Source organism: Cupressus sempervirens, chromosome 8, assembly GCF_028749045.1.
Source record: "Cupressus sempervirens isolate cs-2001-9-10 chromosome 8, ASM2874904v1, whole genome shotgun sequence".
NCBI lineage: Eukaryota > Viridiplantae > Streptophyta > Pinopsida > Cupressales > Cupressaceae > Cupressus > Cupressus sempervirens.
Genome location: NC_143125.1, coordinates 291,777,703 through 291,792,024, shown reverse-complemented (window position 1 = coordinate 291,792,024; position 14,322 = coordinate 291,777,703). Strand labels below are relative to the sequence as shown.

At 38.8% G+C, this 14,322-nt stretch overlaps 2 protein-coding genes across 5 annotated transcripts in view; one reads left to right on the top strand and one right to left on the bottom strand.

Moving 5' to 3' along the window:
- Positions 1 to 14,322, top strand: part of LOC149542571 (putative E3 ubiquitin-protein ligase RING1a) — an 89,025-nt gene that overhangs the window by 21,157 nt on the left and 53,546 nt on the right. The gene's annotated exons all lie outside the window — the stretch shown is intronic.
- LOC149542573 (uncharacterized) lies at positions 3,014 to 3,800 on the bottom strand. Its single transcript, XM_089796213.1, has 2 exons — positions 3,607 to 3,800; positions 3,014 to 3,500 (listed from the first exon to the last, which is right to left on the bottom strand). Exons 1-2 carry the CDS (start codon positions 3,754 to 3,756, stop codon positions 3,117 to 3,119), a joined length of 534 nt encoding a protein of 177 aa, XP_089652339.1. The 5' UTR covers positions 3,757 to 3,800; the 3' UTR covers positions 3,014 to 3,116.

Sequence of the window (14,322 nt, the reverse complement as noted above, 5' to 3'; positions counted from 1 at the left end):
GTTGATTTTGTAGAACTCATTTGAATGGTTTGTCTATGATTGGTACTTCTTGTCTTAACAAGTGGAATTTATTGTGTCATGATTGTACTTTAGAGGGTAGGATTTTGCACAAACATCTTTTGGTCACGAAGTTGTAGTAAAATGTACTTTCTTTGTACTTCCAAAGCTTTTGCAATGAACTTTTTCAAAGTAGGCTTCTTTTTCTAATATCATGTTATTGAGCTAAGAACCTTGTGAATAACAGGATGATTTTTTTGAGATTGTGAATCCAACTGAATTGCACATGGATCATACTCACTTTAAGTTTTCTTTTAACTTTCCATACATGAGTGGAGGATAGATTGTGGCTATTCATTTAATTATGAAGAGTCCTAATGTGTTTTCCCCAATTTCATATAAATACAATACATCTCCATGATATTGTTAGCAATGGAACTGATTTGCATTGTAATGACCCTTTCCAATAGGCCACTAAAAAAAACCCTAAATTTAATACACTGCTGAAATTATATTGCTGAATAAAAGAAATAATAGTGCCAATGTATTCATTCAATGAAAACCAAATGTTTTTACAAATGATATGGCAGTTTTCAGCACCAAAACATTATGACATGGCACATTACAGAGAAACCCTAACTGGCTGTATACAATTGAGAACTTGTTGCAACTATAGATTGAAATGAAGAACCTGGATTGATCAAATGGTGGAGACTGAATGCTGAAGATGATATGATGAAAGTGCAACTCCAACTGAAACTCCAAACCAGCAATTGAGCACAAGTGAAAGGACTGAAATATCCTTCCCACCACTGTAATAATTCAGGTGATCTTTCACACCCTCAAAATTGCGTACCAATTGAGAGTTTTCATTCTCAATGGCCAATTGTGACTACCTGCAGAAACCCCAGGCTCCACAACGCACATCAGAAAATATCAATATAAATCTCGATGATAGGCAATGAGCCTTCAATGCCTATTTATTCTTTTTTTCCTTGATAGGTCGGCCTCCTTTTTAATTTTTTCTCCGCTTCTTCCAGCAACCTCTAGAAGATTTTTTTTTATTTAATATATAAAGTTACCTTGTAATATATATATTTTTAATTGATAACTTTATAATTAACTCCTCCAAAAAAAATGGGACATTACATGCATTTATATTAGTCTGGTGATTATTCATCCAAACAATCAACATTTTCCCCATGCTCGGGTTTCTAGACATTTTTTATTTATCACTTTCCCCTATTTACGATTTGACTAAACATAAGCATACTATATATTATTGAAGGGCCTAAAAAGACTCTTAGCATTTTCTTTTTGATAGTGTAATTATCAGTCCACAATTTTATCTCATTCCATTCTTTTCTTTTGAGCTATTTCACGGAGGTCAACATTTTCACAATAGGATCAAAGGTGACTGGATGAGCTCACATGGCACATCTTGCTTGACATGGTTTCTCAGAAATGGCAATGCGATGATGTTAGTTCATATTATATTTTTAATGGATCTTGCACTATAACATCCCTAATGTGGGAGAGTTATCATCTTAGTTATCATTTGTAAGGCGTATCCTTGATTGGTTTATTTGTTCATAAATGGAGGTATTCTGATCCATTTTCCCATTGATATCTCTGGTAGTACTAATGGGCTTGCCTTTGGAATTTTCTATTTCTTTTTTATATTTAATTCTAATGGTTAAATGCCATGTTATTAAGATATGCTAGTACTTTCAGTTTTCCTTTGGCAGAAAGTTTATAGGATATGCTATTAGAAGACATTGTTTCCATTCCTAGAACCATCATTAACTAGATAGATTAACAGCCATCATCAAGACATAAACCAACGAGACCTTGTATACATGCACTAATGTATATGTAGTTCACTTCATTAAGACCCCAAAGGTCCACTAATATTTACTCAAAATTCAATAATTAAAGGAGTGAGGTATAATTTGAACATTGAGGATACAAAACCATTGAATTGGTGATGAAAGGGGTATATGCAACTATTCTAGTTTTGATGCTTGGGATTTCACAGAGCCTAGATGAACTTTAAATCTAGATGGTGTAGATGTTAGTAGCTAGTGAAGAATAGATCCAATGATGAGAAATGGAGCTAAGTGAAGGATTGTGTAAACAAATTCATTCTCTAAGTTAGTGAGAGAGCTTTAGCTCTAGGAATTGGCTTAAAACCTCAATATCTGTTAAATTGGTTGAAGCGAATGACAAGTATCATACAAATCAGTAGTAGATCATACGGTAGATCACAAGGGAGCAATAATACATCAGTAGTAGCTCACAAGGAGATGAAAGAGCCCTTTAAAATATGGAACATTTGAAGTATAAGGAAGCAAATTAGTTGTTTACACATTTGTATTGTGAAAGCATATGTTATCAAAAGGACACTCGTGGTATTGTAATTCAGTGGCACTATGGCTTTGTACTTCTTCAAAAAAATTCTGTTAGAGATGCCGCAATTGAGACAAAAACCCATGAAAATGCACATAAATTATTATTGGGGCTCGCCAAATGAATGATTAAGGTGTGAGAAATTTCTGATGCCCTAGAACATGCAATATGGGTCTCCAATGTCACCGACCAGGGATATATGTGTAATAACCTTGACTGATTATAGCTTAAACAAATGCCAAATTCTTCTATCATTGAATTCACTATTCTAGTGCATGATATTTTGTCTAAGTTGCCGGTTCGTGATTCGGTTCCAGGTTTGGGTTTGAGAACCGGTTCGCTGGTTCGACGAAATTTTGGAAAGGGGTTTGGGTTCGTTTGGGTTCGTTAGTACAAAAACATGTAAAAATTATATATATATATATATATATATATATACATTTTTATGAAGCATGAGTTAAAATTAGAATGTAGCATAGTACCATAAACACATTTAAAACTTTAAAACGGCATAAACAATAACATATCAATGTATCATGGTGAGCATACCATCATATAGTAACATAATTCAATCAACTTCAACATCAAAGATGAAAGGTTCAAAACATTTAAAATATCAAGTTCAAGTGTCATTGTTTCACGTTCAATGTTTAACAGTAACTAATAGAATGAAAATCTATTAAAATTCTGAATTTCTAGTTCTAAGTTCTTCATTCTTCATCTTCATCTTCTTCATATTCATCTTCTTCTTCTTCATCTTCTTCTTCATCTCCTCCTTCTTCGCCTACGCTATTACTTGCACCAAGGCCAATGGGATCAGCAGCAGAATCAACAATGGTATTGGCATCAAAGTTATCAAAATCATCAATTGTAAGCGCAGCAGTGGAAGCATCCAAGTCCGCAATCTCTGCATCTACATCCCACTTCTTTGTCTCCCCTTCTTTGTATTCTTGACTCTTGTGTGAAAGAAGGCGCAAGTTGTTATGCACAAATACCAGGTTCTCGGCTTTTTTTGATTGCAACCTATTGCGCTTCACCGAGTGGATGAAAGAATAGGTGCTCCAATTTCTTTCTGATGCAGAAGAACTAGCAACCTATATAGACAACATAGGGTAGGCAATTAAAAAGGAATTAATTCAATCTTATTAAAAAATTCTTTTGAAGATAAAGTGAGCTAATTTAAAAAAAAATAAAACTTACTTGTGATATAACTTTGATTGCAAGGGGCTGCAATGTTCGGAATTTTTGGCCATGGAGGTACCACCAACCATGAGCATGCTTCTTGAACCGATGACGAAGAGCATCATTACTTAGACCTGTAGCATTGACAAATGCTATGAACTCATCCATGATTACATCTCTTATATCATCATCAGGAAATATTCTTCTAAATGCTGCCTGGTACTCGTCAGACACTTCCATATCTCTGTATGGTGGCAACCTTCCTGGTAGATCACAATATTGTGAGCTATAGTATTTGGGGGTCAAGGCATAGGCAAGCAAATGTAATGGAGTGGTCATTTTGTTCCATCTTTCATCAATAATTTTTTGCACTTGTTTGAAAAAGGTCTCTTGCGGATCTTGCTCCTGCTCATTTATAACTTGCCTGATCTTCTCAATCATTGAGTCTATGCCATCATAGATCTCTCCAAGGCAAGGCCTATCCATGTCAGTGTACCTAAGCATGCTCATAATGGGCTCGGTGATCTTAAGGAGATATTCCACACGTTCCCACCATGAGTCAGCCAATAGCCTATCCTTTATTTTGTTTGCCCTTTCAGTGCTCTTTTGCTTCCATACACCCCAATTGTTGCTGATTACCATACCTTGAAGTGCATCTTTCACTTGCACAAGTCGTCTTAAGACGATTATATGTGATGCAAAATGGGTCTCAGCAACCTGTGACATAAATTAGAGCAAAAAACAACTATTAGATACATATTTTAGAAAACTAAGAAAAGTATACACATTGGCAATTGCACAAGTAAAATATGAAAAATCAGAAATTGTCAAATATTAAAAATTAAATTACTAATTTGAGTTCAAGTTCATTTACCTTCAATAGCTCCAATTTTGAGTAGTTCCTGAAAAGAGATCGAGTCATGTGGTGGTTTGTGACAAACATTTGTATGTCCTCAGCCTCTTCATACACTGTTTTGATCCACTCACTCTTCATACACTGTTTTGATCCACTCAATTTGGTTCCCAATCTTTTGTAGCATAAGATTGAGTGAATGGACTGCACAAGGTGTCCAAAAGATATGTGGATATCGTGATTCAACCAACAAACCTGCTGCTCTACAATTCTTTGCGTTGTCCGTTATGACTTGGACAATGTTTCTTGCACCCACTTGTTCAATGGCCTCAATTAAGATATCAACAATAAATGGCCCATCTTTTACTTTGCCCTCACAATCCACCGCTTTCAAAAACATTGCGCCTTTAGGGGACACCGCAAGGACATTGATCAAGGGACGGTTCCTAGAATCCTTCTAGCCATCTGAAACAATTGTCACCCCTGTCTCAACCCATGAGTCCCTTATGGGCTTCAATTGATTTTCAACCTGTTGGACCTCATCATCCAACAAGGTGGTGCGCACTTTCTCATAACCGGGGCCACAATACCCTTTTGGAGCTTCATTGGCACCCCTCAACATGTCCTTCCAAAACGAAGAGCGGACAACATTAAAAGACAACCCATTTGCATAGAGGCATCTTCCCACCTTAATGTCAGCAATATCCCAGGCCTTGTTCTGAAAAGAAGTTTCTATTGGCCCCTTTCTTTTATGTACAATGGGGACAGATTCAGTGTCAGTGTCCATTGTAGTATTGAAGAAGGGATGGTCTTGTACAATAACATCTGAGGGGGCTTGCATTCCCTTAGCTTTTTTACTTTTATTGCTACTACTACCGAGGTCTATTGCCCTGTCTCCTCCTCTCTCTTCTGCTGCCTCATGCTCTTCAATATATTTTAACACGGTGTGATTTGGTATAGGAACACCATTTTTGCCAGGGCATTTCTTGACTCCTCTTCCAGTATAACCACATAGATGGCCTACCACACGATAATAAGAACTATTTCTTTTTACATCACATCCTCGACATCTCCAACGGAATGCACCACCTCCTGGAATGGGTTTTATAATGTCTACATACTTCCATAGAGGAGAATCAGAGTTGGTTTCCATTCTTTGTTCGGTGTTGCCTATTGATGAAGAGGTAGATGACATTACTTTCGAACCTTTCCCTATGGCAAGAAATTACTAATTAGATATATGTTCATAATCTATATGTAAGAAAATGACGAATTTTGAAATAATGGAAAAGATTCAAGAACTTAGAACATATGAAGATTGAAAGAGAAATGAAAAAAAAATGGAAAAACTAGAACAAAACAATAGTAAATGGAATAAGATCTTACCTCTTGGTCCTTTTCCAGCCATTGCAAGTTTGCAAATGTGTATAAATGATGCACAAACACTTCAAGAACACCAACAAGTCAATCTTCAAACTCCTCCTTGCACAACCGGATGCTTGCTCAAAAACTTATGTGCTCTCCTTCAAGGCAAAACAACCTGTTTAGAAACAACAAATGACTATGAGAGAGCAAAAAACCAATTCAAAACACCTTTTTAGGGTACGTGGACCCCAAAAATTATTAAAAAATGCAAATATATAACTTTATTTCCGCGTCCGTGGTCGGGTTCTTGGCTGGGTTCGAACCTGGTTCGATTTTCCCAGCCTGGTCCGCCCGGGTTCGAACCATGGTTCGAACCAGGATTCGAAAATCGAACCCTGGGCGAACCTTGGTCGAACCGGACCAGAATCTCGAACCGGTTCGAACCAGTTCGAGGTCCGGAGGGGGGGGAGGGGTACCCGTGTAACTTAGTATTTTGTCAAACAATTTGTAAGCAAACTCTGAACTTCAAAGGTTAATTCTGCAAATGGGTTTACAACTTATCTCAAGATTAAGAGTCACCTCGTAAATACCCATGATCAGTCTAGTTATTAAAGTAATGAACATAATTCCACTTCAATTCAGACTTAGTAAAAGATTCAATGAATCTCCCCTCACAGAAATAAATATTATGAATCCAATCAAACTCAATACATTCAGCAATTTATTTAAGGGATATTGTGCTGCATAATTACAAACTCTCACAAATGAAATGAACCTGGTGAATTCTTTACTCGTTGGCAGCAATGAATGAATTGTGATGTGCATGAAATTGTGGCCTCAGAAACCTGACTGCAGCCTTGAAACACAAATCACAGGCCCATATAACTGATTGGAAATTCTATTAAGTAACGCCAGGTAGTGCTGGGCGGAAATGACAAAGGATAATGCAGTGCTGATCCCAAGTTCAGCTCCCTAGTCCAAACGCCAATGCTAGGAATATATTGTAGGTGGTAGATAAATAATCTCTATGCCTCTAGATGGTCATGTGGGCTGGAAGTTAGCTATGGTAATTCTGAAATAATGCCCAACACTGCTATAGGATTAATGGCTGCTTGAAACAAACCCACGTGTGCTCCTGTTATGAAACACAGATATGCTGGAAACTCACAACTACTTCACAAATCAGTCAACCTCTATCTCTCCTTAGCCACAATAATAACAGTAGGAGAGGAGAGCAAATTGTTTTACAACAGCAACAATTTTGCAATAACACTTCACTGGAACTCAGTCTCAACCCTTATACTTTGGCAAGGGCTTTGAAAATTAAGAACCTCAGAAAAGCCATAAAGGCAACAAAAGAGAAAATAATATTCAATCGGATGCTTTACTCATCAAATGGGCTCATATTTATAATCTCCAAATGGCTCAAAGTTTCCCAAATGAACTTCACTTAAGAAGCTTCCCACACACAACATTAAAACATAATAAAGTGCCATTATAAACTAATTTATTAATTGCTTTTGGCTCCGAAAATGACCTTTTCCCCCTTAACTTCAAATTCTGACATGTAAGGCCTCTGTTTCTTGTTCCCATGATTCAAAACTTTTCGTTCCGGTTCCAATGAGCTGTGATATTGAGGTGACCAACCAACAACACCAACAAAAATAACAACCTTAGCGTATTTAGATGAATAATAATAACAATTCACCTGTCTTGCGAAAACAATTGAAGAATCATTAGAATCGAAATATGACAACACCAAAGTGATCCTGATGAAGAAAGACGATGAATGAACTTGACGGGGTGACTTACTATAAATAGACGCTCCCTCCAAGATTCTTGGAACCCAAACTAGAAGCCTGAAAAAAAAACTGAGAGCATCCTCCAACTCCTCTGACTCAACTGAGCTCATTGGAACCAACAGATTGATTTACTATAAATAGTAAGTCCCTCAAATGGAGCCAAAACACACCATAGGCTGTTGGAAAGCCTATAACCACAACTGAGACCCTTAAATCCTACTATCAGCTCATGAGGGTTGTGATGGTGAATTGACCTGGCCAATTGCAAGAACCTACTAAAAATGGGGACATTATAGTCCTCTCTCCCTAAGATTGCTCGTCTCCAAGCAATCCTGGAGCAAAATGGACATCACAATCCACCGGGATCCCAAAGGTAGAACTGCGTATTATTCCTGCTGTGTACAAGCAACTCCTGTAGCACCAACAACCAAATAAAGGACATCAAAATCAGAATCATTTGAAAACTGACCCGAAGCGCTGATGAAGGCAACAATTCATCGAAACTCAACCCAACTGAAATACCAATTCTGTCCAAACCTAAGCCCCCATCAAACTGATACTCACACCCAAATGCACTGTGGAGATGGTAACAACCATAGGTACCTGAAACACTACCACCAACTCCAACCTCTGCCAAACTGTCCTAGGAGTGTAGATACTGCAAAGGGTCTAATTTGCAGTTATCAATCCCATCTGCAAAAGATAGTGCTAACCCATCCCATAATGGATGGCATGAAAATGGAGCCAACCCACACCGACGTGAAACCAAATCCTCTACATATGGGTCAAAATAAAAGTGATGAGCACTCCTCACAATGTAATGTCGATAAAAACTCCCAATCTCTATCATGGGCTCATCAGTATCAGTCTGCGAATCAGAAGATGACTCAAATCTCTGATTCCGAACTATTAGTCAGCCAGGATTCTGGGCAATCCTCTCAACAAACCCAACCTCAAAATCTCTATGGGGAAGCATGTAGACAGAGTCTCTACAATCTTTCCCACCAACCTCTGAATAGCACGAGAACCTTGGATGAGAGTACCCTCAGACATTTTACGAATCCTCCCTCACATCCGAACTCTCCAATAGATACTCTATGAAGGACTTTGTGGAATAGAAATTATATGTGGAATCATCAACCTGCTCCCCTACGACCCACAATTGATCCCTCTGAAATTGTGGCACTACCATCTGTCCAATGGTACCAGTTGTATGAAATGAAGAAATAGATCCACTTTCGATAGAGGGAAGCAAATCACCATGAGAGTTCGTCTCCCCTGATGCTCTCACCTCCTTAGTACCCACTGCACCCATATGTTGGACAAATGTGTTAGCCACATCATTACGTTCCTCATCCCCAATCGTGGAAGCAAACTCACCACCAACCACGATATGTAATTGAACAGGGTTTGGGGCTGATGTCGACTGTACCCACTCTAACTCCACAGTAACCTTATCCAACTGTGACTGTGACTCTTAAAGAGCCAATTGAATATACTGAAGAGGGTCCACAGTCACCTCAAGCTCCTAGGTAAGCTCAGCTACCTCCTCCTCTTTCCCTAACAACGCCTCATAACAGGTGCTACCCCACTCCGGAAGGTAATCCCTGTCAACAACTAACTGAGAGTAACTATGCTTCAAGATCCTGATAGCCTCTCAAAGTGTATGAACCTCTGCTAGGGAAAGACTACTATCACCGTGCTCATCTAACACAGGAGCACCCCAACCAAATGTAGCTAGCATCTAACGAATAGCATCATAATGCTCAAGAGCTAAAGAAATGTCATTATCACTCATCTTCAGTTGACAAGTCACATGATGCCTCTGTAACCCTTGCCTTCTATGCAAGCTCTCTGTCTCGCTAACTGCACTGTTATAGGAAACCAAGTCAAAACTACCCACCACAAGACCACTCATTGCATGTGTGTTATCGACCTTGCACAACTCTACATCCGAGATACAACTACTACGTACCTCAATCAACTCCTTATCTAAAGAAATGCAAGCCCTCACAATATCAATATCCCCACATGTCTTAGCTTCCACCTCAAAGGATAGATCCCATAAACACTGATCCTGGGACCCATCCAAAACCTCCTTGGAGTCATCAACTAATACTTGGCAAGGGATGTCGTACCTAGTGCAACTCATAGCATCATCGAATGTGTCCATACTATTTGCATCCACATCTCCTAATAAAGCCTCAACTGCTGACACCTGATATTGTACATATGACTCAATGTCAAGTTGTGAATCAATAACACTAGAGCATGAACCCACATCTACTGACTCCACTGTAACATACAAATCGCCATCGCAGCTGGGTGACTCCATACATGCAGTGGTCCCACCTGCCTCCTATACTGGAGTAGTACTATGACAACTCACATACAAATCTCCAATAATAATCCCCTCGAGAGAGCTAGAAGTGTCAGTAGTAACAACTGCATCAACTGTCTCTGCACTAGCTGCAACAACTCTGGGAGTCTCAACCTACTGAAGCTCAATCTGCTATCCACCAAGGATACTTACAAATCTACTGATCTCTATGAAATGAGTCCATCATCAACACTGCGGATGGGGCTAGTAGGTGTCGTAGTAAATATAGGTACATTAGCATCATGGACACTTGTCAAGGAAAACTCAAGCTTCCTTCCCTACAACCTCGATTTAGGCCTTCTAAAGGTGGAAACCATATACCTCGTTGTCCTCTCAACTGTTGCGGGATCCGACAAGCTCTCTGCCAACCTCTGTTGATGAAACTTCAGTTTCTCCAAAGTCTCCTGCAAGGCATTCATTTTCACGCTAACTTACTTATTACTCCACTGACTTCTAGAACTGCCACTCCTATGTCTATCCATAGCTGGAGAAAATAAAGTGCTGGCCACTCTAGAAATTAGATCTAAAAATCTTCAAAGTCAACATCGAACAAAATAAAAATTGAGCCCAATTCCTGCAGGCTGGTAGGAAACCGCTTTGATACCACTATAATAATCTTGACCGATTATAGCTTAAACAAATGGAAAATTCTCCAACGAGCTATGATACTGAGGTGACCAACCAACAACACCAACAAAAATAACAACCTCAGTGTATTTAGATGAATAATAATAGCAATTCACCCGTCTTGCGAAAACAACTGAAGAAGCATTAGAATCGAAATCTGACAACACCAAAGTGATCCTGATGATGAATGAACTTGATGGGGTGACTCACTATAAATAGACGCTCCCTCCAAGATTCTTGGAACCCAAACCAGAAGCCCAAAATAAAAACTGAGAGCATCCTCCAACTCCTCTGACTCAACTGAGCTCATCAGAACCAACAGATTGACTTACTATAAATAGTAAGTCCCTCAAACGAAGCCAAAACACACCATAGGCTACTGGAAAGCCTATAACCACACAACTGAGACCATCAAATCCTACTATCAGCTCACGAGGGTTACGATGGTGAACTGACTTGGCCAACTGCAGGAACCTTCTAAAAATGGGGACATTACAATATGCCTAGGGAGAGTTACCTATTTTATAAATATGCTAATTGTTGTCAAAAAAGGAAATGACTAGAAAATGTACACCATCAAGTCCTAATCAGAAGTATGAAGCAAATTAATGATAGGCTATACAGAGAGAACTCAAGGTCCAGATATCCATGAACCTTCTAGGACATGATGGGAGCTCATTATAAATTTAAAACAATAGTAGCTTGACAATGAGATGTCGTTTTATTATGTGTGGTTTTACATGCTTATTAGAGCTCAAATTAGTGCAATCTTCTTCTCTTCCTCTCTACACCCTTTTTTAGCATCGAAACCATCAACATTATGCTAGATTTGATAATATTGTCACAAGAAATACAAATTGCTACCAAAAAAGATTGTTGTTATTGAATACAAAAAATATTTATGAAGTAAACTCTGATCATGTACTCTGTGCATAGATACCCGTGTGCCCTTGTTTGCTGCATATTTCGAAGCGGATGCTAGGGGAAGCAGAAGCAGGCACGCCAGCTTTGTGGCTGCCTCTTGGAAGCACATGCTGGGCTTCCAAATGCCTGGGGATGCACTTCCTGTGTACATTGCTGAGTTTAAAACTGTTCAAAGGTGGATTGGTTGTATTTAGCGTTTCCTATGTTGTAAATTCTATTTTTTTTTGCCTTTCTTAGCACTGAATGGACCTCCCCTCTCTGTTGAATATCCCTGTTCACATCCCTTATTTCTCCTCTGTAATGTTTGTTTTCATGTTTGATCAATTCTTCTTTGATGCCTGACGGAAAGTGAGAAATCACTATCATCAGTAGCGACTAACTATTGTAGATGTCACATGTTATTCCTGGCAATGTATAGACATTCTCATGGGATATATGTCCCAATAAATATTTTGCTACTTATATTAGTGATCTCAGAGCATAAAGGATATAACTAGTGTAACATGGGGATGCGTCCCCCCCCCAAAAAAAAGAATTGGGCCGTCTCGGAGACGAGGACGTCCTCCTGATGGGGGGATAGTGTCTCGATGTTTCGGGTGGTGCCACTTAGAGTGTCACCACCGCTGGAGATGGCGAGACGTCTCTAAGACGGGGAGATGTCTCCAAGACAGCAAGATGTCTTCGATTGTGGGGTGCGGGGGGATGCCAAGGAGTCTCCTTCATTGTATTCAAGACAACAGGATGTCTTCGAGATGGTGAGACGTCTTCAATTGTGGGGGTGCAGGGGGATGCGAAGCAGTCTCCTTCATTGCGGGGGGATGCTAGGACGTCTCCTTCATTGAGAGGAATTGGTCTACATATAGCTTCATCCACTCCCTTAAGAGGAATAGACTTACCTCTTAGAGAGTAGAGAAGCTAGTGGTTGTTCACAGTGTGTTGTGTATCAATGACCGCAAGACAATTGTGTACAAGGAGAGTCCAACATCACAATGGGATGTAGAGCCTAAGGAGCCATCGCATATTTATGAGGAGGAGGATGCTTTAGATCTAGCCATAGGGCTAGTTGGTGTTCCCTTTTTGGCTCTTGATCTTGGAGAGACTGATAGTTCCAGTGGTGATGAGTTTCAACTTCCAGCCTCCAGGGGATGATCATTGATCATTGATTTGACATTTTGATTTGGACTCTTGGAGACTTGTAGTTTTTGTTTGCATTATATACTTATTTTGATATCATGATTCATGGCACATGATACTTATTGTAATCATTTTTATGTCATGACTCATATGATCATTGATTACTATTAGACTTAGTTACCGGATTCGTGCCCTAGAGGCCGGATCCGGATTCGGGTCCGATCCGGATCCAGATTCTTGCCTGGATTCGTGCAGATCCGGGCAGGATCCTTGTTTTACACAGTGGATTCGTCCGGATTCATGGCCCACGAATCCTGACGAATCCATTGTGTAAAACAAGGATCCTGCCCGGATCTGCATGAATCCAGGCATGAATCTCAAGGATCTAGCGTGAATCCTCAAGGATCAACAGGTTTAAGTGAGTCTAAGTTATTTAATATGACTTTTTTAAATATATTTTTTGGCTTTCTAGTCCTAAAATGACCTTTTTATGCATTATATATACTAATAAATGAGAGAAATATATATATATATATATATATATATATATATATATATATCTGTTACTAGTTGGGGCTTGGGCAAGATCAGTAATATATATATATATATTCACGAATCCTAATCGGGAAAAAAAAAAAATCACGAATCCACGGATCCAATTCACGTGCCCGAATCGGATTCGTATCCTGAATCGGTAACTAAGCTATTAGATGGTAGAATTTAGATACCCATACTATTGATCTGAAGACTGATATATAGACTAATATTTATTATTTTCTAATGTTCAATGTTCAGTGTTCATTGTTTGTTTGTCATTTGATCATGAATCATGGTGTTCCAATTGAAAACTTCAATGCAATGTTCAATGTTTAAGTTTTTTACGTCTTTGTATCCTATATTGTATAATTGTAGTACATCTTTTCATAACTAGCATTTTAAGTACCATATGTATAGTATATACACCCTTGCCCCATCTGCCACCCCCCCCCCCCCCCCCCCCGCCTTCCTCAAATCAAGGCCCCTCTGTCTCCCCGTCTCGGAAACTTGTCCCCCCGCCCTCTCGTCTCCCAGGGCAGTGTAACTATGGATATAGCCTTCCCATTTTTATCCCCCATTTCATCAAGTATATATGTTTGTTGGATGAGAATGGTTGCATTATTCCATAGCAACCTGCCATTGCCCACCACCAAGGTTATTTAGTATTTAATATTTATTTATTGCTATGAAGTATTATATTTTGTCTCTTTTTATTATATTTAGTTATTTTAAATATATTATAATATACATTTTATTAATGTCACAATATATTCCAAATGCATCTGCATTCCCCCCCAAACAAATTCACGCATCTAGGCACTCGAATCTCGCGTCCACATCCATATCCGCACTTGAATTGGCAACTTAGACTCTGTACCACACAGATATGTAGGGAGATTGTCTTCAGAATTTTTGGTATTTGAGATTCAAGGTAATTCATCTCTTGGTCTACTGTTTCTGGGGCTGGAGTTTATAAGAACAACATAGAATGCAGCAAGAAAATCCATTAACATATGATTTTGCCTATATATAGTAATGGCCTGAAAATTTTTGCAAGATTTTTTTTTCAAATTTTTTTATTTAGAAGAAACTAAATTTACTAAAAGTTGACC